Source organism: Periplaneta americana, chromosome 16 (assembly GCF_040183065.1).
Source record: "Periplaneta americana isolate PAMFEO1 chromosome 16, P.americana_PAMFEO1_priV1, whole genome shotgun sequence".
NCBI lineage: Eukaryota > Metazoa > Arthropoda > Insecta > Blattodea > Blattidae > Periplaneta > Periplaneta americana.
The window spans coordinates 60,525,422-60,551,818 of record NC_091132.1 but is presented as its reverse complement, the minus strand read 5'-3'; the positions used below and the strand labels follow the sequence as shown (position 1 = coordinate 60,551,818).

At 33.4% G+C, this 26,397-nt stretch overlaps 1 protein-coding gene across 5 annotated transcripts in view; it reads right to left on the bottom strand.

The window, feature by feature from the left end:
* Positions 1–26,397, bottom strand: part of LOC138716359 (cyclin-dependent kinase-like 2) — a 142,781-nt gene that overhangs the window by 9,328 nt on the left and 107,056 nt on the right. For 3 of the 5 annotated variants that reach the window (XM_069849360.1, XM_069849365.1, XM_069849361.1), the window contains exons 5-9: positions 21,535–21,647; positions 20,904–21,275; positions 18,738–19,281; positions 15,323–15,627; positions 11,494–11,582 (exon numbers count right to left, since the gene is read on the bottom strand). In XM_069849360.1, coding sequence (XP_069705461.1) covers positions 11,494–11,582; positions 15,323–15,627; positions 18,738–19,281; positions 20,904–21,275; positions 21,535–21,647 — 1,423 coding nt within the window. Of the gene's footprint in view, positions 1–6,962; positions 7,064–11,493; positions 11,583–15,322; positions 15,628–18,737; positions 19,282–20,903; positions 21,276–21,534; positions 21,648–26,397 lie in introns of all 5 variants that reach the window. The other 2 variants (XM_069849364.1, XM_069849362.1) reach the window with 2 other exon arrangements.

Here is a 26,397-nt window from a genome sequence, read left to right as displayed (position 1 = left end):
CATCGGCAATTGTAGTTGAATCGAGTAATATATGTACATTAATTAGATAAGCAGAAAGGGGTACGACATAAACACTGGTCCTCATTGTATCATTATGATATCATATACATAATCTCTTCTTGAGCGTAACTTTATCAGCAATATAACATATATTATATTGTTATGTATGATCATTCCAAAAGATGACAATATTTAAATAAGTTCCTCGCAATTAAAAAAAAAGACTACATAGAGTACATCATTAAATTAATTTTACAGGCAATAGTTGCCTCATGAGTGATGCCTTGTTGGTGTTACTTGTGAGGTTCAAACCTTTCTTCGGGCAGTTGATCAACAACAGCAATAGGAACACAATATACTATACACGTTTTACTGGTACTGTAATAATTTATATTCAAATTCGTATTTCTATTCTTTCACTAAGAGCAAGTATAAATACGAACTGAAATAGAAATATTGTTAGAAGATCTGCCATTCAGTTATTAATTTGTAATATTTCATAAAGCAATTCCACTTTATTGCATATATTGCAGATGTCTTTGCCTTATATTTTAACCACAAAAAAAAAAAAATAAAGTCATCTACAATACCGTACATACTGTACACTGAAATTCAGTCTCTGCTTCTAGAAAAAGAAATTTATTTTAATAAATGTCTGGAGATGATACAAGGTTTTTAATTAATTTTTGTAGCGATTTAAAATCAATTTTTTTGACCAAAAGAGTGTTATGTATTATTCATTCTTGATTTACACATTTTCATATCATTAGAAGTTTGAAGATGGCATACAGTCCTGCCGAAACTAGTCACTTAGGTAAAGAAATTTATTTTTATAGAAAATTAAGTTCTGTCTGTCATCTAATAGTTATTATTTCTCATCAGCTTATAATGATCAGCACTATTTAATGTTATGTATTAATATTTTTCTTCTTCTTCATTCTAAGAAAATTTAATAAACGGCAAGTTTTTGCTGTGATATTGAGCAATAATATTTTTAGTAGGGAAAAAATGGAACTCTCTGCGTCATAATCCACAGTTAATTCCCGATTTACCACGCATATCGTCTGTAGCTGCATTTAGATTGGCAACAGGCCATGACTGTTTCGCCAAACACCTGCATAGAATTGGAATATATCAGTCCCCTAACTGCCCATTGTGCAATTCAAATCAAGAAATGGATTCGGAATACCTCAAAATCTTGTGCTTCAGTGGCTGACCATGACAATATCTTTGAAAAATACTGGAGTGCAAGAGGTCAAATGACTTTATTGTCAAACACCTGGCATTAGAAAACAACAGCAACATATTTTATTACATATAATGTTATAAAAGTTGGGAAACTGAAATTGTATGGGTTGTTATACTTCAAATGGTCCTGTATACAACAATTATCAATTCCTCTAATGGCATTTGTAAATTTTGACTATGTTCTTCTACTTCTGTCTGAAGTGTTCTATTTGTAATCGCGGAATGATGGTATAATTTTTCTGCTATGTCAGAGTACACGATTTATTTGATGTGAGGTAAAAAGTTTGAAAGGCAAAACAATTTTAATACCTTATTAGTTTTAGTAGGTCTATATTCAAATTCGTGGTTAATTACTTGCTACAGAAGTAACAATGCATCTTAAAGTATTAACGATAACATTTTCTTTAAACATTTCATTAAGTTTGTATCTCTATAATTTTCCCTCTCTCTTTTTTTTAACTGGAACTGGAAGAGCATAATATGACGGGACCTGCATCACCTGAAGTTAACATATTCAATGCCTACATCCAGTTCATAAGTGGAGGATAAGTTACTTGCTCTTAGGTTAATTATTTACGTCATGTGATTTTTTTTTTTTTTTTTTTTTACATTCACCATTGCTGAGAAGAGATTTTATATAACACATCCAAAATATATAATTGGGTCATCTTTCTTTGCAAGTGAAAGAACTCTTTAACGAAACAAACTTGTCTGCAAACGTCTACCCCTTTTGTTTATCAGAATGATTTATAAATGAAAAAATGAGAAGTAAGTTGCGAGAGCCCACAAGATGAGAACACACGAGACACTTGAACATCATGCAGAAGAGATGAGATTCTTCTGTACTGCCATCATTTTCGAGGCCTCACCCAATACCTCAGTTTTGTTGGGTTAGCATGCAAAACTGCCTGAAATAGTTACATACAATAGCCATTCAACATGCTACACAGTCAAGATCATCATCAAACGACGAACTCATTCAATGTATTTCCTACATTCGTGTCAAATTATCATTTTCACAATGAAGATCATGCATTTGATGATTTCTGTTTTGAAAGCTGTAAGAAGAAACCATGCTAAACGTTACTTATAACTTGCCAAATATTATTTCTCAGCATGCCTTTCAAACTCGATTTGCATTTACTGGCACTCAGAATTGAAGTATTCCCAGCAGTCAAATATGCAAGTATGAGGGTAATTGTATCATGCAGTGCTCCACACAATATAGAACATGATAATTCACCATTATGTTTCTGTTCTGCGAATCTTCCTACTTAATTTCACTGCCAACAGATAAATTATGTTTTTATCTGTGGGCGATATAATTACCGGGTACATAAAATTCATTTTACTTTCTATATGGAAAGAAGCAAAGAAGCTGTGGTAGGTTCAACAATAAAAGATATTTATTTCTTCATGATTATTTCCTTGCTGTTAGGTGATTAGTTTAAATAAGTACCGTAGTACGTATATTATGATTAGTTTTAAAATATCTGACAATGTCTTTTATTATTAAATGGAACAGTTTTATTTTTAAAGAAGCTACGACCTCAAATAAAAATACAGAGTGATGGAAGTTAGATCAGTCTTTGTTACTAAAACAGAAAGAGGAACTACTCTCACTGACTTGTAGAATAACCAAAACTGGACAAAAATAATTCGGAATATAAAGTTTATATTGCTTTCACGTGTTAAATACTAGGTTATGGTACCTTGTTGACTAGATTCAGCCTGTGGGCTATCCTCAGATGCATGCAGGATAGCCTACAGGCCGAAACTAATCAAAAGGTACTGTAACCTAGTATTTAACACGTGAAAGAAATATAAACTTTATATTCCGAGTGATATAGTGTTAAAAGTTGTGTAATCAAGATGTGCAAAAATAATTAATCCTCAGACAGCAAAAATACTCGATACTACTGTCACTGTGATCTATCAGTACAGTTCAGACAGATGGATCCCAGTCACCTGCACTTTTAGACTAACTTCTAAAGTGAAGCATTTGTAGAGTGATTTTTTCTAATGTGCTATTGAAAACGAATGCTTATATGATCACCTGTTTGAGCAATTTGTTTACACAATTCATTTTCTAGTCCACACTATTTCCAGGTCATCTGCTTCATTCAGCCATCTACTTAAATGATTCACGTACATCTGGATGCACATTTGCTTAGTTACTATATATTAATCTAATACAGTTTTCCAAACATTTCCTCCATTTTATACGATATACAGGATGTAAAAACTATAAACTGCCAAAATTATACTGACTACATCTCGATCTGCTAAATGTGTGTAGTGAAATTTTTTATTTTCTTCCATTTTTTGTTTTTAATTCCTAAAATACTATATTTTTAGGATTGATAGTGTCTAATATTTACTATTCGAGTAAATGTGAACATCATTGTCAAGTAACTTTCCGTCCAATACACACTAACACCACCACAACAGAGAGACAACAGAGAACTCTGATTTGTAAACAAGGATATTATCACATTGCAAAGTACAAGGTGGCCTACTATCATTTCATAAAACGTTAGATTCACAGATAACATATTTTTCTAGGATAACCACAAAAGTGTACAAAAATTTTATTAAGACTTTTTGTTCAGTAATTTATCCTCTATCACAAGTATTTTGATATTTGTTTAAGAAAAATGAATGCAAAACAACGCCTTATTTACTCTTTCCCTTGCTCTAAAGTTTTTTCACAATTGTGTCGCGTAATTTACGGTATGTTTTATGAATGATCGTACAATGAAATGCCTGTCAGTTTAGACAGACTATGTGCATGTCTTTCGATCACATGTACTCCAGCATAAACACTCTTTCGAAGTTAAGAGTAATCTCTTCGTCCTCGAACCGAGGATCATGAACTGCAAAGTGATGTTGTTTCCTTCGTAATGTGATATAACATTCTTTTACACTAGTTAAGAAAATATTAACTTTTGTTAATAATTTAGAGATTATTTTATTTCGTACATTTATGTTTTTTCTCATTTATTATTACAATTGTTAAACTCTTTGTTTAAACTGTATAACTGTTGCACAATTCATTTGTATTCTGAACCCTTGTGGTTAACTGCAGTTCGGCAGCAGACGAAAATTATTAAATTTTATTAATAGTTATTTTAATAATAATTTTTAAATGTAAATTGATTTTAATTCTTCCGTGATCATTTAGAAGTAAATGCCATATCGTTTAAAAAGTTTTTTTTATCTTGATAATTTAGATAACATTACTTTAAATTATCCTGTTTAATTGCATAGGATATCAAAACAGATGCTCCGGTACATCCCCAGAGGAAGAAGATTTATAGGTCAACCATTCCAAAAAATGGCGGGAGACTGTAACAGGCTATAGGCCTATTACTTGACAGCAGATGATGATGATGATGACGATGATGATGCCTACCATACTTATGAGAATAAAAATGTAGGCTGTGTTCAAAATTCGAACGTACTACGGTACAAAATAAATAATGAACTTAATCGTATGTGTTAGTATTAAAAGGTGATTGTGTTTGGAGACGCGTTAAATTATTTGATTACACCATAAAGACCTTCATGGTAAGCCTGGAAGATAGACAACTCCCACAAACGTTGACGTCCACGTAACTAGCCTGGCATTCGTACAGAAAATGGAAGTATTAACTAACCCAAGAACACAGTATTTTTTATCTAAAAATAACTTCGACGATTGAGAAATTTTTTTACATAGACATAATGTGGTTCAGTATATTATAACCGATTACCTCTAAAATATTTGCACATAAATCCCTAACACCTAGTATAATGCATAAGTAAGAGGCAATCTGCACATTATTCTTCACCAATGGTAGTCTTCTAAATTAGACTTTCAATATATTATATTTACGCAGATATAGACTGGGTATATATGGTACCTATACAAGTGATTAAATCTGACTTTTATATAGACTCAACCAGTAACTACACAAACGTGTCCAAATTAATTGTGCATCATATCATGGGTTCGATAATTTTCAATATAACTTCAAATATACTGATTTGCATACGAGCTTAACCTATCAAAGAAGCATGCCATGCCATGCCATATCATGCATCATATTATTATTGATACTGGTTTCATTTCACAACTACTTGCCTCGTTAGGAGTAGGGAAGCCAGAATTTTAAATTTTGGGGAGTATTCAGGTCAGCAAAACTTGTTCAAAAAGTCAAGCCTCCTTCTGCCCCACATTATTAAAATTGTTATGGGCTCAGTTTACTGGTCAAGATAAATGTTTCTAATAATACATATTATTACAGATAAGCACACAAGTTATCTATGTACCTGTCATTCGAATAAATAAATAAATAAATAAACAGATAAGCACACGATTTATTTTCCATTTGCACGCCATTTTACAAAAATAAATTAGCCAAAATTGAAGATAATCCTAATATGTATTGGAAGTGATAGCCTATGGAGGGACCAACAGCTGGCCTCACATCCATATGCCTCAGCAGAGGTGAATGACGAAATTAAGATGGGAGGATTAAAACATGGGGATTGTTCTCTCACAGGGAAGATTACGCACACCACACACTACACGTAATACACAGAATGCTTGCTTGGCAAATAGATGACCCATTTTTTTATAATACATTTTAACGATTTCTACGCATTGTGGAATGGTTTAATATTTCATGATTATTTGTCAACAACAACTGTAACCATGGGAAAAATATGACTGCTATAGCTTCATAAACATGACACACTCAAAAATTTTCGAGTTGGAGACACGTGTACCTGTCTGCATCAGACCAGCATTTTTTTTTTATGAAAAAGTATTAATCTTTTCAATTCACTGAAGTATCTCGAAGATAATTTGTGAAAATGTGGCAATTCTTCCCCAAAATGTTGCCAGTACCATGGGAGAAATCATACCCTAAATATATTTCAATAACTTAGAACTTTTCTTAAAAAAATGTTAAAGTGTGTTTAGCGACTCCAACTTGAGAAACACTGTGTTAACTTTGAGTTACATACATCAGATTTGCTACTGAAATAAAGGGTAGGCCTAAATTTTACTCGGTAGTTTCAGAAAACAATCTCATGAGTATGAAAATGAATATGGAAAAACAGTTCCTTAACACACTGCCTTATTTTTTACAGCCTCTTCTATCCAATTCTCACATTCATCTCATGATTTCCATTAACACGCTTCTGAAAACCAAGCCAATACCAAACTGTTCCAACATCTGCAGAGGAATACTGCAGAAATGCCTTTCTATGATGTTCCACCATTTAGACTGGCCTGGTGAAAGCTCAGTCAATTTTCCCATGAAATTTCATCTAAATGCTGCTCTTTTTATGGTACCAATAACTCTTCAAAAGGGAAACTACGAAGTAGAAGTTCAGATATTACATTCATTATCCCATTGGGATGTGTGTGCAAAAATAAGAGCTTTTCTGTTAGTAGTAATTAATTGTACATACAGATTAGTTGTTCATGTATTAGTGATCACGTTATATCTGTATGCCAAACGGAAATTATTCTGTTAATAGGAAACAGAGTACCGTAAAATATTAATTGAAAATCAATGTGCAACGAGGAATTCACTATTACACAAGTTATTGAGAAAAAAAAGTTGCTGTGTACCATGCGTTCTGCTACCTGTATAACAAAGTTAATAGAAATACCATTACAAAGCAAAAACTAAAGGCAAGTTATAAGTATATGTACATACTTGTGGAAAAATTTCTATCTCAAAGTGTCCCAAGTTGCTTGCAAGAAATTTCTTGGTAAGCAGCCTGTTATGTAAGGTAGCTTGCTGTGTAAAGTTCCGCCCTGAACACACAGATAAATTGTCTGTGAGCATGAACTCTAGAGACTTCACTTTCGTCATTCATATTCTTGAAAGTCAATTTTATATTGATTTGAATACTCAAATAACATAATATACAATCAAGAATGTGACTGTATCATGAAAGACAACGACTTTAGTATACTAATGAAGTATAAGACACTGCATTATTTAGAACAACTTCAGAATTACACGAAAATATTAGCCATTGCTGTATGTACCGGTACTTTAAACTGTCCACAATACCACTGATGAAAAGCATTGATTTCTAAAGAATAATAATTAATTAACTTCATGTTTTACAAGCACTGACAAGCATGTAAGAACATGCTTTAATATTAAGAAGATTTAAAATTCTTTTTATTGCCAGATTGATTAAAGCTTTGGTATGTACACTACATGTCATGAGGACACATGACGCACCAGATACTGCATTATTTAGAGCAAATTCAGAATTACACGAGCATATTATCCATGACTGTGTGTACTTTTAAAATTGTCCACAATACCACTGATGAAAAGCATTCATTTCTAAAGAATAATTAATTAACTTCTTGTTTTACAAGCACTGAAAAGCATGTAAGAACATACTTTAATATTAAAAAAGATTTAAAATTACTTTTATTGTCAGATTGATTAAAGTTTTGGTATGTATGCTATGTCCTGAGCATATGTATTTAAGCAATTGCTATTAATAAAGAAGCATCCCCATGATCATTAATTGAAGCAATTAGAGTCATAATAGCAATAACAGAAACGATTAAGTTATTTCATTTATATAATCAAGAACTGTTATATTCAGAAACAGACGTTTGTGTATTCCACTGTGTTCTGGAACTTAACTCAACTACATACAGTTTCCATCATCAAGGCAAATAGGTAAGACCAGAGGGGTTGCCTACTCTACAGGGCTTGTTATGTATGGTTATTCCAAACAACTGACCAGGATTGATGATGTTAGAAGAGGAAATGAAAGGGATATACAATTAAAAGGTACGCGATTGAATGTCCTTGCAAAGTGGCGAATCGTCAGGGTAGGCAGGGTAAGCTGAGCTTTCCCAAACATTTTCGAAGAAGGGACAAGATCAATTTAAAATTTAGTTAATTACAAACAGGAGAGTTTCAGCGTTTCGTTTACCTTTTACGTAAAGCACGGCCTAGATCACTATGCCTTCAGCCCAGCTTACCCAAAAATTTTGTCACACTTCGCTACTGCAGTTGCAAGGTATTTAAGGGTGTAAATTTGAGGGAAGGTCCATTTTGAGATATAATGTTCATTAATTCTGTTTTACTTCTTGTTCAAAACTGGTATAAGAACTCTCTAAATATGTTGCTGACATAATTAATGCATCAAATATTCATAAATCAAACGAATAAATTAAATAAGATATCATATTCATCGAAATTAGAAGAAAGTTTATGTACCAGTAACTTACAGGTACACATAAATCTAAGAACTCTTCATTTATAGATTTCAACCTCGAAATCGTATGGAATAACTATGTTAAGTTCATTAGCAACAGATCATAGAAAATTTTAGGTAGGCCTACTTAATTCCGCTTTTAAATTCTGTCAGTTCCACTTCTGAAATTCTGATTATCAATTGAAGACATTATTTCAAAAACAGCCCTTGTCAAAAATGTCGATTTTTCAGGAGAACAAAAAAACAACCCCCAGCCCATGTAAATTATAACATCGAAATAAAAAAAGATACTCTTTCTTCACGATATAAGAATCAGATATATGATAAACACATATAAGTTTTTACATATTAGAGACCTATAATTAATTATTGAATGTGGGAGCGTGTGACATGGGCTATTTTTGTATTAAAATAATACAAATGAAGATCGTAATAATATTAATTTAATATTTAATATTGTATTGTAATATCAGTAAATTGTCAGGAAATCACAACACTTATTAATAACTTTTTTCTCCACTGCTATTATTGGACCCTTCAATATCTACAACATGTGTATTGGTAGTTTCCGTTTCTGAAACAGGTTGGAGACTTTCAAAGAACCGGAGACTTTCTGGAGATAATAGTCCATACAGTTTTTTCAGGTCCTCTAATTTTTATTGCTTGATCTTCAAGGGTTCATTGTAAAGAGTGGCAAACGTTAGTTCTTGAAGTATTGATACCCTTGGAACCGCCTTGGGGCGATTAGTATGTTTAGCTCTGGAGTCAGTAGGAGATTTCTGATAGTTCAGCAATTATGCCTGTACAGTAGGAAGACACTCTCTTATTATCTCATGCAAACTCATAAACGCATTGCGACAAATAGGCACATCTTTGGATATACCCTCTGAACTTATTCTCACCTTATAATGCAAGCTGCTACATATTTTCCTACGTGATTAGTATTTTATTTTCCCTCTACATTAATTTTCTTAATAAAATCTTCCTTTCTGCCATTTCGTTTTCTTTTCTGAAAATTTAATCCACTTCCATCATTACTAGCCATGATGTACAGTAGCGGCAAAAAAAAAAAAAAACCGGACCGACCCTTGTAGCTCATTTCAGATCCTTGTTCACTCCAGAGCACGATAGACTGATAAGTAAGACTTTTGTGGTTCCAATCCTGCCTGGGAAGGAAACTTTTTTTGTTCCTTATTTCGATTGCAGTGATATTTTACTACTTAATTAACTTATTAATTCCCAAAACATGAATTTTACTAGCAATCGAAAAGTATTGGAAATAAATTTGAATAAGGAACAAAAAAAAGTTTCCTTCCCAGGCAGAATTCGAACCACGAAAGTCTTAGTTACCAATCTACCGTTTTCTGGAGTGAACAAGGCTATGAAATAAGCTACAAAGGTCGGTCCGGTTTTTTTTGCCAATACTGTACAAGAGACTAAAATGGAATGCTCAATGACTTCATCGTTGCAATATGAAACATTTCAATATTTATTCAATTTAACACAATGCTGCCAATAATTATTATATAATCCATAATGTACCTAATCAATTCAGTGCTGAAAACATTTAACAAAAGAACAACCCATGTCAGCTGACAAGGGCAATTTTTGTACGAAAGCAGAATGACATGGGCTGTTTTTGTAGAATCGGTGTTTTTTCTTATGCCTACTACACCTGACACAGATCGTTTTTGGCTTTTAAACACATTTCAGATTGTAGCAAAAATGCGCCTTCACGTGATGGTGCTCTTAACTCATTTTCGTTAAAAATTGCCAAGGGCTGTTTTTGTAATGTCTTCAATTATTCTAGTTCCTTTTACTTTCACAAAATATATTCATTTAAATCTTAAAAAGTGGCTGGAATAACAATTGTCATTTTATGAGCACCCAGTATAATGAGTATAATGACATACCGACAATACTGGACATTTTCAAAAACTGCTTCTATAGCAAAATACTCAAATTCCAGATAATAAATTTGTTCAAAAAGTTAGGAATATCTGCGTTCATTTGTTATAGTGGTGATGGATGAATATATATAGAAGAAAATATGTGATAACTGTTTTAGCAATCAACTTCCGACTTTGAGAACAGGGTGGAAAGGAGGGGAATTGTTTACACCATATTACTAAAAATAGTAAGTAACTTAAAATCATTATTTCTTCTCCTTCATATCTTTGTGCAAATATCCGAGAGAAGAGAATTTCAACTTACTGATTATTTAACTTAATGTTTTATATATAGGTATGTAATTGACAAAAACCGAAGTCAAGCCCTTCATATGCCCAATACATAAATCGGCACATTTATCGCATTGTAGTATTCAATTACTAAGTTGGAGGAGTGAACAGTTCGCTCAAGTCAATAAGGATTTCAGTTTTTATCACAGAAACAAAATGGCATTCCTTGTTCAATTTGTGAGCACTGATATGTGTTGAAAACATTTTCATGCTGTAATGAACAGAATTTTCGAAATATTGTTCACGTATCTGTAATTAATACAATTATCATTGCTACCAAGAAAAAAGAAACATTTAATTTCTTGCTGGTAAATTTAATCATTAAGGAAACTTTCTTAATATCAGATATAAAAATACCGGTATTAAAAAGATCTTATCACAAGCATGTAAATCCTTTGTTGAATTATATTTTTTATTCTATAACATTTAACTATATGGTACTTTAAATAATTCACATTATTATATTAAATACGAATCTTTGTAAAAATATATGTACTTATTCAATAATTTAAAGTGATCTATTTTCCTCTTTGTAACTAAAAAGTTTCCATTCATGAATTTGTACTTGCATATAAAACACTCGTTCTCTGTTATTATATTATTATTGATTAGATTCATTACAGCATACAAAATGTTAAGAACCATGCATCTGAACCGCGTCCAAAGTGTACAAGTGAAACGTTAGAGAGAGAAAGGAAAGTTAAAAATTAGGTGGGGAATCCTTGGAACTCTCAACAGGATGGCTACTCACAGGTGAGATGAATGCATCTGATGTTGGTGCTGCGTGACTTGTTACAGGGTTTAGCTTCTTCTTCAAGCCTTTTCCTGGACTTCCGGAAGCTGTAACATAATAATATATTTTTATGAACTTACAGATAAATTATACGAAGAAATTAAAATATGTAATACGTAATGCTGTTCTCAAATGTTAAAAAGAGGTATTTATCATAAGAGATAGAAACAGAAGTTATATAATAGTTAAGGGTCATTCCATGTCAAAGGACCCTGAATGCTAAAAAATTAAAATATTTCAAAGTAATTGTAATATTCATATTTCTAGAGTAGATGAACCTTTATACCAGATAAACAGTTAATTTCATGAAAATATTGAATTATTTAATGTCTATGCATATTTGACTTTAGTATTAATAGTACTGCTGACAAAAGGAAAAATACACCGCATATGTTGCCTGCTTTGATCATCTTTGCTTGTCTTCTGATTTGTTGTTGCGTGAGAAACTTGCTGTGTAGATGTTCCACAATCTACTGTGCAATTTTGAAGCAAATCAGATGAGTTTTTCAAGTACATGGAACTAAATGAAAATATTAAGATCATATGTCACACCTGCAACACAAAACATGATTTTATTTATGCCCATAAGAAAGTAATTAACTTATCAAAGTGAAACTTTCTGAAAGTGAGGTTATCCACAAGATCTAAATTTTAACATATAACAACTTTTTTTGTAGCATGGCTATTTTGCACTCAAAATTGCGTTGCGTGTGTGACATTAGCCTCATATTATCAAAAGTCACACCCGCAACAAAAACATGAAAAAACTGGGAAAGACAAAAACAAGCTCTTCAAACTGATAAAATAAAGTTAAAGCTAAAGCGCAAGCAAGATAAAATAAGACAGAGGCGGCACAGAGAAAAACTAAAGTAAGTACCTGAGATAAGTAATGCATCTCCAACAAGGGGTTCATATAGGAGCAACAGATCACTAGGGAAAGCAGTTCCTAAAGTGGACAGAGGTTTACCAAACAGCCTAAGGTAAAGGAAGGCAGTGGTATCGAAATTAATATTTGAGGAATTGCCGGAATTTGCAAAAAGACTGAATCTGCTACAAAAATTAAAAAAAAAAAAAAAAAAAAAAGATACCGTAAAAGATTGAATGATGAAACAAAAGATAACATGGTGCAGTTTTATCTCCGTGATGACATAAGCAGGACTGAGCTAGGTAAAAAAGACAAAGTCACCATAAAGAATGTTCAAACCAGCAAGAAAGAAGTGGTACAGAAACATACTATGATGATGACCATTGCTGAAGCCTACGAAGAGTTTGTGAAGGAATGTACCAAACAGAGTGTAAAAGGTGTAACAACACTATTTACATCTGCAGAAGAAGTGAATTCATTATCATCATTCCTGGATAATCGTTGGAAAAATGTGCAGCCAATTCCAAGCCTGCATAAAGTTTACTTTGTGTCTCCTATTAAAGAAGGTGTGGTGAAGGTTTCTGTAAGCTCTCAACAAGAAGAATTAGCAACAGTCCAATTATTACATCTTGAAGAAGAAGAAGAAGAAGAAGAAGAAGAAGAAGAAGAAGAAGAAGAAGAAGAAGCTAGCTCTCCATGCAACAAGGACAACACCAAACTTGAGCCAGGGGACTTTGGACTTGTATCTTTAATTGCAACAGGAAAGTCTAACAGGAAACAAGACGTCTTCTTTGCTATTGTGAAATATTGACGAATATGACGAAGTGTTGGGTGTTGCCAGTAAATGAGAACAAATCTTGGGAGGACTTGTCAGTGATCCTGCAGACCTCCTAATTTGCTTAATAACAGGGGTCAATTTGCCTTTAGGTGACTATGCTTGCATTTTAGTCTGCATGAATGTTTGTAAAAATTTTTTAAATTTGTATGCGCTTTTTTTTTTAATTAATTTCAATAGCAGTGGTATTTTTTTGCTTTCTTTGTAAATAAAAAATATCTATGTCACATTGCTGCTGATAAAAATATGTAAACTTAACATGTCTTCAAGTGTCACACACGCAACGGTCACACACACAACATTTTCAAATTAGAATTTACATGGAATGTTAATGTTCCTCAGCAACTTCTATTATCATCTCAAAAGTATACATTTTATTTATATCACCAACAAGTTACAATCATATTCATAATCCAAGAGAACAGAATTGTAATAAAATCTTCACTTGCGTGAGAAGGAGTTGTATCATTTTGTCACACACGCAACAAAGATTGACATCTTATTTTTGTTAAGTGTATTCTTCTTAACCAACTTAAAACTTCATAACTGAATTAAGTAATTGATGGTTAATATAATATATAAAAATAAAAATGTTAGCTCTTAAAACATTTAATTTACAGTGTCTTCTGTAAGTGAATCTGCTGTTAAGATGTCACACACGCAACCATGGAATGACCCTTAACAGTTAAAGAATAAATGACAACAATCTGTTATTATCATAGATACCGACTACATGGGTGCTTCGGAGCTCAAATACTCACAGATATATTTAATGGGTGCTCAACATCCCACTGGATTTTTGGGATGAAATTAATTTATGTTTCGGTTTTAAATTTCGTGCCACGATGGGATGAAAAATGATTTTCATGGATCATGTACAGTAATGTGGGCTTCACCAAAGAATATAATCTATCCAATTTATACGATACAATTTTAAAAAATTGTGATAACTATCGATTGAGTTCTTTTTCACTGCAGTGTACAATAGCATTCATTACTATTCCCAGGTGAAGTCAATATCAACTTGAATTAATTATCATATTATTATCTTAGAGTACACAAAAGCCTACTGCTGATCATTTTATCTTGCATGTCTCATTTGTAATGCTGACCTCACCAGAATTAGGAAGTTATTCATAAAAAAAATTGATTTCCACAAAAGTAAAATACGCCTAAAATGCGTAATTTATGTTGTAAATGTAAATAATACAGACATAAAAAAGTTTTGTATTACCTAAGTTATATTAGTAATTGAAAACCTAGCATAAATTTGGAATACAGAAATTAAAATATATGGAATCTGCAATGCTGAAATTACAATTACTAAAGTGATTTTCAAGATAGCTACAATTCCATTCTTATCTAAATATAATAATAAATTTAGCTTCCCTTATGAAAAGGTTGCCAGATTTGACAAAGCGTATTACATACAATTTGGAAATACACCTAAAAGGTAAAATTATATACATTTGAAATGGTTAGGGAATCGAATATGCAAAATGTCAGAAAAATTTATACCTAAGTAGCATTTGTGCTCATTTACAGTTAAGAAAGGGGGGAGAAATATCATCAGATAGGTTAGAATGATTTGAATGCCATATACCGCGAGAAAAATAATAGTACAGATTGATTGGCATTGATATCTAAACCAATCAACAGCCATCGGTTAAGATAACTTGAAATTTCCATTATCGCTCCCATACAAATTATTTCTCAATATCTGAACCGATCCTTTGAGGGCACTAATGGCTATTTCCTTCACAATGCTGTGTGTTAGGTCCAGGTTTTTACATTTGTTGGCAAAGAAGGAGGGTATGGTACCTCGTACTCCCACCATCAGACCTATCACATCAATGTGGGACAGGCTATTACATTACAACTCGAAATAGTAAGAGAAGCACCATCTTTTTTTCACACAAATTTACAACTAAGCTAAATGATATATTTCACTTACTGTCTAATGACACAAAACTATCCTTAGACTAAAAAAAATGGATTATATAACCATGTGTGTTACATCTAGCAGATGTAACCCACTGGCACATTATTATGAATGACAAGTTGAAGTTTCAACTGAAACTCATTACCTCCAGGGACATTGGGTAATGAGAAGTCATCTCCTATAGTCTTCGGTGTTTTCCAGCTATCATACGTCCGCGTTATTCCAAGCTTCCTGCCTCCATACCATTTATCGTTTGTAGGAGATTCAGTGTTCACCAATATGGAGTTTAAACCAGTTTTCTCAAGCTGGCCGACATCCAAAAGCATACCTCTGTCTAATCTACGTAAGAAATGTGTGCGTGGTGGAAACTGCACTGGAGTTACCCTACTGTGCATGTCCTTCCCCTTAATATTTTGTCCCAGAGGAGATCGCTTCAAAGGCTCTGGCACCCTGAAAAAGTATAAAATACATCTTTTTACTTGAACTCTTATTATGATAATGAAAAACACATAATCTATACAGGATATGCCTACTATATAAACCATGCTACATATTTATGGTATTGATACTGTTTAACATAGTGGTTCCCACACAGGGTTTAAGCTAGAAAATAAATAATTGTCGCAAAAATGCACAAATGGAAAATTATATTTGTGCAAATTGCGAAAAGCTTGTGCAATATTATAAACAGTTCTACAAAAAAATAAAATTATTAAAGTAAGTAGAAACAAAAAATTATGTAATTTGTTTCTTGGAGTTTTATTACTTCCAATTCATCTTATCACATTCTAGCAGTGGCGGCTGATTGACTGAGGCAAGTGAGGCCGAGCCTCAGCCACTTGGCTTAACTGAAATCAAATTTTGTTTTTCATATAATGTATTAGTTATTTGAAAGAAAGCATATATCGCTGTAGAAGCATTTGAAAACTTTGATGTATATAGACCTGTTTTGCAGTAAAATTTGTTCCTGAGGCGAGGATTGCTCGTGCCGGGTCTGGCTTGTGATGTATATAGACCTGTTTTGCAGTAAAATTTGTTCCTGAGGCCAGAATCGTTCATACTGGGTCTCGCTTAATGCATTTCATGTCCTTTCGCAGGCTTTGAGTTTGCGCTTAAAACGTTGTAGCTGAGGCACAATTCGGCTGGCCTGGTCAGATATCATTCGTCCCATCCATGGGCCGGCCTCAAGGGTAGAGTGGGGTGGGAATAGCAGTGGTGACTTGTCTTCCTAACTAGGCCATAAATAACAAAATTCCAGCTCTTTGGCAGGCAGAGACCCACTCGATTCTCTCCCCTTATGTCTCAGTTTATGACATATAAGCGAGGGTGTAGTACAATAGTGAATGTGGACCAATGTTGCTATGTATTTCGGGAAAATATAAACAGAAACAAATGAGAGAAGTAATGCTGGTGCAGTTAATTCATTGTTAGAGTGTCCTTTTTTTGAGAAGAAATAATACTGAAAGAAAGGAAGTTTTAAATAAAGAGAGAGACTACCGAGATACCTACAACATCACTGATAAATTTTCTCACACATAATCTTAAAACGGGAGTTTCTATTGCATCCTGGTATGGGCAACATAAATGGTTATGTGGTAATGTGATGCAAAATAAACTTCTCTTGGCCTTGTTTGTTGCTGTCAAAGAAAAAAAATAAAAAGAAAGAAAGGGGGATTTCAACACATATGGGTTGCTTCATCACACTGAAACAATCACTGAAACTCAGAGCATAACAGCTTATTTGGTGAGTGAAATTATTATTTTTCATTGATAATAAAAAGAATAGACTAATAATAATAATAATAATAATAATAATAATAATAATAATAATAATAATAATAATAATAATAATGATATAATAATAATAATAATGATATAATAATAATAATAATTAATATCATAAACAAACATTTCCTATCGGAGGCAATTAAACTAGTTGCATCTGGCCTCACCGAGGATTTCGATCACCGGCCACTACTGCATTCTAGATATACTTATGTAGGTTAGTAGGTTATTTTACGATGCTTTATCAACATCTTAGGTTATTTAGCATCTGAATGAGATGGTGATAATGCTGGTGAAATGAGTCCGGGGTCCAGCACCGAAAGTTACCCAACATTTGCTCATATTGGATTGAGGGAAAACCCCAGAAAAAACTTCAACCAGGCAACTTGCTCCGACCAGGAGTCGAGCCCGGGCCACCTGGTTTCGCGGCCAGACGCGCTAACCATTACTCCACAGGTGTGGACGATATATTTACGTAAGTAAATCATTACACGTAGGTATGTTGCTGCTGAATTTACACCACATTAAAATACGTTATTTTATGGTCACTCTAAACATTGAAATTCTTTACGAGTAGACCCTTCAAATTTATTATTAGCAGAGTACTAACTCTTTTTATTGAAAGGCGGTTTCTAATTCCAGTTTTTACAAGATTCATGCAACTAAATCCTCGGTCACAATTTACAGTATGCGATGGAATTATATAAATTAATTAGAAGAAATTGTTCACTTAACGTACATGAATTGCACCAACTCTTTGAAATCCATTCCTGGACATCTATTGCTCGATACCTTTTTGAACATTGCCCATGCCATTAGTATTTCATTTAAATTCAGATTAATTCAAACACATCTCTGATTTCATTTTCTCCACTACCATCTTCGTTTCTGAAGTCCAATGTGGTTGTACCATTTTTGCACATTCACATTGAAAGTTTATATATATATATATATATATATATATATATATATATATATATATATATATATATATATATATATCAGTCTCCTAACTGCCCATTGTGCAACTCAAATCAAGAAATGGATTCGGAACACCTCAAAATCTGTGCTTCAGTGGCTGACCATGACAATATCTTTCAAAAATATTGGGGTGCAAGAGGCCAAATGACTTTATTGTCAAATGCCTGACATTAGAAAACAACAACAACATTGAAAGTTTGTTGGATTTTTAGAAGTCTAGTAGTAAAATGCGACAAATGCGACTGTGGCTTAAGCCCTGTATCCCACACTTTTTGAAGACGAGACTCACTTTTGGGCGAGACTTCAGTTTGCGACTCCCCCCCCTCCCCCACTACTGTACCACATTCCAAAAATACAAATCCCTGTACAATCGTGAACAACTATAATTTCACTCAAAACCATCCGAAGTACGATTTTAAACAACAGTTTTTTTAGTATTTTCCGAAACAAACTCAAAACAATTGAAGAGTCCACTGCAAGAATGATGGATGTCATTTGGAATACATTTTGCAGGAGAAGCAATTGAAAGTTTGAAATGCTTAGCGCTCAAAGCTTAACTGTGATTTTCCGATCATTGCTGGACAATGACTATCAGTGTCAATGCCATATAACTCTCTATGTACATTCTATATGTCTCAAGCTATGCGTTGACAGTCTTGGTTCATTTTCGACAAGAAAGTGACATCCATCATTCTTGCAGTGGACTCTTCAATTATGACAGTTACAGATGCATACTGAATCCGTTATGTTCAACTGGATGTAATTCTAAAAAATATGAAAGAAGACATACTTACTTCCCTGGGTTTCCACTCTTGGTTTCAGCATTTAACCCATCTCTAAAGTTGTTGAAGCTCAAATTGTTGATGGACGGATGAAGAACCTGCATGTTGAAATGTGATTGTGGAAGTGAGAAGTGATCGCCCGTAGTTTGCTGTCCTTGCATAGAGTTAGACACTTGGTTTCCTGTAATTTCAAGCGATTGAAATGGCGTAGGAGACCCAGACGAAGGCTGAACATCCGTTCCACACTGCTGCATGTCTTGTAGTGACATGTGAATTTTGTTAGATTGCACAGAAGGTATTAATAACCTTGAATGAGAAGGAATCTTGAAACCACCAGTCCTATTGTCACCACTTTCTTCAGTCACTTCCATACCACTATTACAAACATTGTTACTGTCACTAAGTTTCCTTCGAGTGGAAACTGGCTTGTTACTGTCCACAATACCCCTTCGACTACCTTCCCTCATAGGTTCTCCACCACCAGAATTCTCATTTGTTGTATTTATCTTCCATCGTGGTTCTATCAAACTCTTCTTTTGATGATGGCCCACACCTGCTGCAGACGACAATGAAATAATTTATTGTTAGAACATTATATAACTGAAGACAGAAGAAATACTGAAATCAGAAGTAAACACTGAAATACTGAAACAATTGTCTTTAGAGACAATTAATATTAAGTACACTCCATAAAACTGGCTTCATTTATACACCAACGGATCCTTGATCTCCAGGGAACAAGATGCAGGTGCAGGTGTTACGTGCTCTCTCTTCTCACTTTATAGATCTCTTGGATATGGCACAACAAGTTCTGATGGAGAAATCATTGCAATAAGTGAAAGTCTCAGGAATCTTCTATGCCACATCAATAAATTTAGGAATGCAGTTATATTTTCAGACTCCAAAACAGCTATTCTATCAATAGTCTCTAGACACACACCTTCATCTCAAACAGCAGAAATAACTAAAATACTCTCTCAATTAATAACACTCAATAAAAGAATTGTATTCCAATGGATACCATTCCATTGTGGAATCCTGAGAAACGAGAATGCGGATGTTTTAGCAAAAAGGGCAGCACTGGTACTTACAGACCTGTTACTAAATCTACGTATTACTCTGTGAAAAGATTTATTAAATCTACATACTTAAACTTCAATAAACAAAATTTGATAACACAATCTCAAGGGAAAAAATGGAACTCTCTACATCATAATCCACAGTTAATTCCTGATTTACCAAGCAAATCGTCTGTAGCTGCATTTAGATTGGCAACAGGCCATCACTGTTTGGCCAAACACCTGCATAGAATTGGAATATATCAGTCCCCTAACTGCCCATTGTGCAACTCAAATCAAGAAATGGATTCAGAACACCTCAAAATCTGTGCTTCAGTGGCTGACCATGACAATATCTTTGAAAAATATTGGAGTGCAAGAGGTCAAATGACTTTACTGTCAAACACCTGGCATTAGAAAACAACAACATATAACTGAAGAGCCTTGCAGTACTACTTCCGTGATTTTATTTCCTTTATTGATATAAACGCATTTTGCCTGGTGTTTACTATTGTAGTACATCTATGAGGAAAAAACAATGATACGTTAATCCAAAGATGCTCGAACTTCTTTCGTTGCTGACAAAAAATGAAAATACATACACAAAAAAAAATCATAATGTTTCGAAGGCTCCGTTTTCAAGCAAAGAAGCAGAATGAGAAAAGAAAGGTAGTTACAGGGGTAATTACAAATAACTGATCTCAAACCAAGAAATGGATTCGGAACACCTCAAAATCTGTGCTTCAGTGGCTGGTCATGATAATATCTTTGAAAAATATTGGAGTGCAAGAGGTCAAATGACTTTATTGTCAAACGCCTGGCATTAGAAAACAACAACAACAACAACAAATAACTGAATCTTAGATTCAGGTCAGCAACATGACCTTAGCCATTTATAACAATTATTCCTTATGCTCTATTTCGACGTGAATACGTCTTTAAGTTCGGCTCAGTACTAGCGTGGCATCCCATAAAGTCAACACATTTTCAGACCAGTCCTGTTGTGCCTATAATAATTTCTGAAGTACAATTCCAACTTCTACTTGCATCTTTGTTTAACAAAAAGAAACAAACTTACAACCAAATTCTACATTTGCAATTTACTAAAGCTAGCACTCACCTTTATAGTCATTGATGTCACTACCTCCACGCTCACGTGTCTTCCTCGCTGCAGAATTAACTACGATGCTTGCCTGGTACTTCTGGAGCAGAGGATTATCTTGAAACTCTTCTTGTACCTTAGCCCTCAAAATAGGAAGAAAATGCTCTGAGAAGTTATCGTGGGTGAAATAAAGGTGTCGAATCAGTTCAGAGCTGGAGGGCCGATGAACTGGATCCAGTTTAAGGCAAAGTGAAATAAAGTCCAGAGCCAAATGTGGCCAGCCGGGAAATAGCTTGTATAGCGATCGCACTCCATCTTCACTGCCCTTCTTCAAACCTTTGAACATTGGATTTCTCGCCACTAATTGCTGGTGTCTATGGGACAGCTTCCCTGGAAATTATCAACACATGATATAAGAAACTTATTTAAATTGTATATTTATTAATCCTTAACAGTTTGTAATTCAGAGGAGGTAAGCGAGATGAAGGTAATTTTCCTTTCGCATGTGTATATTCACCATATAATTTATTATGTTTTGGGTCAGCCTCGAGTCTGGAGAGCGATATTAATGAGGCTGTTTAAGCTCGGAGAGAACTATGTATTACTAGACTTTAAAACTTAATGTGATCTAGGTTACAATTATATTTACCTAATAACTTAATTATCTGATACAGTTGGTCAATGTCAGAGTCTCCTGGAAACAATGGATCTCCACTCATCATCTCCGCAAACAGACAGCCAACAGCCCAGATATCCACTTCCCTACAAAAATAAAAAAACAAAACTTTCATTTACACTGATAAGTACAAAATAACATTACAAATAGGTATATTACAAAAAATAAAAGCTATAAGCAAATTAATAGATAAGATTTCTACAAGCACATTTTATGTCAACAGTACAAGGCAGAATTATTAATAACAATAAGTCCGGAATTTCATACACAAGTAAAGCCTAACTTGCAAAATAACGAAACAAAATGACGATGCGTAGAAATGCGTAGAAGCTTCTCAGACTTCAAGGGTCTGCACATATATTAAAATATACGTATGTAAACATGAAGTTTAAATCTGTATAATGCCAGAACGAATTCTGACATTACATGAATTCTTTCTTAAATAAAATTAATTGCCTTTAAAATAGCTAAGTTAGTCACAAAGCCGAATAACCGCAAACTTGAACACAATCTGTTAAAACAATTTGTGCTGAAATAAATTGTACCATAATAGCACCTAAATCAGTCATGAAGTGGAGGGAAAGTTCCTTCCCCTAAATATCGGATGTTCCTTAATTTAATTCAATTTTGTTATTTTTCTTCGAGCCATTATACATTTCCGATTTTCAGGACAGTCCATAGGAAGCGAGTCTATCAAAAAAAAAAAAAAATATCTTAAGTATCTAGTGAAAGATTTAACTCTTTTTGTTTTTTCTTTCCTCACCCCATAACAAAAAGCTTATATTTTGACCTATGTTGGAGAAAAAAATTTTTTTTTGTGCAAATAAAATATACTAATATGTTCTCGTGCTTAACAACAACAATATTTCATTAGGCCTATAGAATTATAGAATATCAGTACTGGTATATAAAAACATAACAATTAGAATGAAATGAACATTTCTGAAGAATGCCAGACGAGAGATTATCTAAAATAATATACGAATGGGTACCAGGAGAGAAGAAATACCATGGAAAACAAAAAATTATATGGCAGCAGGAAATTTGGTCAGCTATGAGACAAAAAGAAGGCTACATGAAGATGCCTGGGAAAACAGAGAATAAACTTACTAAAAAGTCTTAACTTTTCTGAAATATGTTAATGATTTTAATACTGGGTTAGATGAAAATTCAGTGATGTTAATCTCTTGTTTTTGTAAGTTTAGGCTATATATCGTATTATTTTGTGTTGTTTGATACACTCTCCCAGTTGCCAAACATTTGTTAAAACGGAAAAAGATTACCTTAGTTTTTTTTTTTTACTTTTCTTCAAAAAATGTATGTAAGTATTACCAGTACTTCAATTACTTCTCTTCACAACGATTTAAATTCAGGTTTGTTAATTCTGCCTCCATATCTCATGTTAAGTTAGGTTTTTCATCTCTCTATTTAAATTTTAAATTTGCTTATTAATATTTAAAATTTTAAATTATGGTTTATTTAACGACGCTCACAACTGAAGAGGTTATATTAGCGTCACTTTACAATGGAATGCTGGTGGTATAACATCAGCCAAGAAGACTGAACTAGCCAATATACTCTCAGATAATAATATAGATATCTTCCTTATTCAAGAAGCAAACCTTACTGCTGACCAATTAAAATATTTTAATTTTAAAGGTTTTAATATGAAACTGTTACCCAAAGGTAGACAGATCAGTAGCGGAATTCTCGCAGGTACATCAAAGAAATTAATTACAAATTTTCAAATCATGAAAGAAATGGATAATCAAGACAAATTAGAACTAATAAGAATTGAAGTATGGAAAAATCAACAACATTTCAAAATCTACAGTGCCTATAATCCACCTAATAATCCCCTTGATCTAACTTTGTTTGATATACAACATAAAACTATCATAATTGGTGACTTTAACGCCCACTCCCAACTTTGGGGCTACGATAATGTAAACCAACCTGGAAAAATGATCATGGACCTCCTAAATACTACAACCGCAGAACTTGTCTACAGAAAAGAAGATCCCCCTACTTTCATTCATTATTCTGGTTCTGGTACAAATCCTGACTTATTACTAGTAACATCAGATATCCATCACGAAACCAAGAAAAAAATAATTGAAGACTCTGGATCTGGCCATAGAGTCATCATTGCTTCTATCCATCTCCACCAAAACCGAAGAAAAGAACCCTACAATAACAAAACAACATGGAACTTTAAGAAAGCAAATTGGAAACTATTTACAACAGAACTCGACAAATACCTCAAGCTCAACACACCACTAATGGAAAATACAAACTCAGATAGATTGAGCAAATATTTCTGTGAATCTCTTCTTAAAATTGCAAAAAAGCACATTCCACGAGGCAAACCAAAAAAAAATACACCCCCATTCTGGACAGAAAACCTGAATTTATTGAAACAAGATAGAGATAAAGCAAGAACCAAAGCAGAACATAGCAAAACACCAGGAGATACTCAAGATTGGAGGAAGAAGACTGCCATTCTTAAAAATGCAATCATAACAGCAAAAAAGAACAGTTTCAATAAATTTATTGAAAATATTAATTACAGAACCGATAGCGCTAAAACATATCAATTTCTGAAGAATATTTCCAATACACAGGAAAATACTAGCCAACCTATTATTCATAATAACAAAACACTAACAGATAGTAGAGATATAGCAAACGCATTTAATAAACACTACTCAAACTCTCACAGATTACATCCCAATATCAAAAAAACTGACAAATTTATCAAAAGAGAATTACATAAAAATAATAAAAACAATATTACTAGTACAAAACCTGAAATATTTCATCAAAATTTTACTTCCAAAAGAATTAATTATAGCTATACAAAATTTAAAAACCAAGAAATCTCCTGGCCCCGACAACATTCATTCCGAATTTTTGAAACATCTGGGGGAAAAAGCCAAGTCTGTACTTTTATCCATTTTCAATGTATCATGGAACACCTCAATTCCTGCAGCTTGGAAAAAAGCAATCATTGTACCAATTCACAAAAAAGGGAAACCTGCTCATGATGTTAATAGTTATCGACCAATAGCACTGTTAAGCATGATAGCAAAGACCATGGAGTCCATGATCTCCGACAGATTAACTTGGTATTTAGAATCCCAAAATCTTTTATCACCAAGACAAGCCGGCTTTCGACAACTACACTCTACCAATGAACAAGTCATAAGCCTTGGCCAAGATATAAAAGATAGTTTTAACAAGAAAGAAGATACCTTGGCAATATTTATTGACTTTCAATTAGCATATGACTCTGGAGAAATAAATTATTACTAAAACTCCAGAAACTAGGTATCTCCAGCAATATGTTCAGATGGATATCAGAATTCCTTAGTCAAAGATTCATTGCCACTAAATTCAATAACTCACTTTCTAGTTACAGACAAACATATCGAGGTCTACCTCAGGGCGCTGTCCTCAGCACAACTTTTTTCAATATTTATATAAATGACTTGCCCTCCCTATTAGAGGAATCAAACATGAAAACAACACTATTTGCAGATGATATAGTTTTGTGGACTTCCGGATCTTACAAACATAGAGACAAAATTCAAAATTCTGCTCTTAAAGCTCTAAATCAACTACATGAATGGAATACATCAAATTTGATGACACTCAATTTAAGCAAAAGTAACTACCAAATATTTTCACTTGGTAAAAAAGAAAGAGAATTCAATATCCAGTACAATGGCCAACCCCTTCCTAGGACTTCTGAATCCAAATATCTTGGAGTTATTTTCGATAGTAAGTTAACATGGAGCAACCATTTGAAATACAATTCTGGAAAAGCTCGTATAAGATTCTCCTTTCTAAAAAGTCTAGCAGGAAAGAAATGGGGATGCTCTAGGAATACTTTGAACACTACATACAAAATGTTTATACAGCCAGTGCTGACATACTGCGGAGAAATTTTAATTACTTCACCTTTCATAAACGAAATAGAATATGTTCAAAACCAAGCTCTCAGACTCATTACTGGTGGAATCAAAACAACTCCAATAGATTCTATGAGATTCCTCACTAATATTAACAGTATCAAAATGACAATAGAAGAAAAAGCACTGATTCAATATGAAAAACTTATTAGATTACCAGGAAACAATTGGCATTCATACAGTCCTCTCTGTAGATTGAAAACTCAAAAAAGTTTCATATCCATTGTTCAAGAATTAAAACAGAAAATCAATATCCCGAATTTAAAAGAAAACCTACAAATTAAACCATACCCTTTAACTCTATTAAATATAGAATATAATCTAAATTTAACAGAAGAAATACTAAAATCAGAAGTAAACACTGGAATACTAAAACAATTGTCTTTAGAGACAATTAATATTAGGTACCCTCCACAAAACTGGCTTCATTTATACACTGATGGATCTTTGATCTCCAGAGAACAAGGTGCCGGAGCAAGTGTTACGTGCTGTCTCTTCTCACTTTATAGATCTCTTGGGTATGGAACAACAAGTTTTGATGGAGAAATCATTGCAATAAGTGAATGTCTCAGGAATCTTCTATGCCACATCAATAAATTTAAAAATGCAGTTATATTGTCAGACTCCAAAGCAGCTATTCTATCAATCGTCTCTAAACACACACTTTCTTCTCAAACAGCAGAAATAACTAAAATGCTCTCTCAATTAATATCACTCAATAAAAGAATTGTATTCCAATGGATACCATCCCATTGTGGAATCCTGGGAAACGAGAATGCGGATGCTTTAGCAAAGAAGGGCAGCACTGCTACTTACAGACCTGTTATTAAATCTACGTATTACTCTGTGAAAAGATTTATTA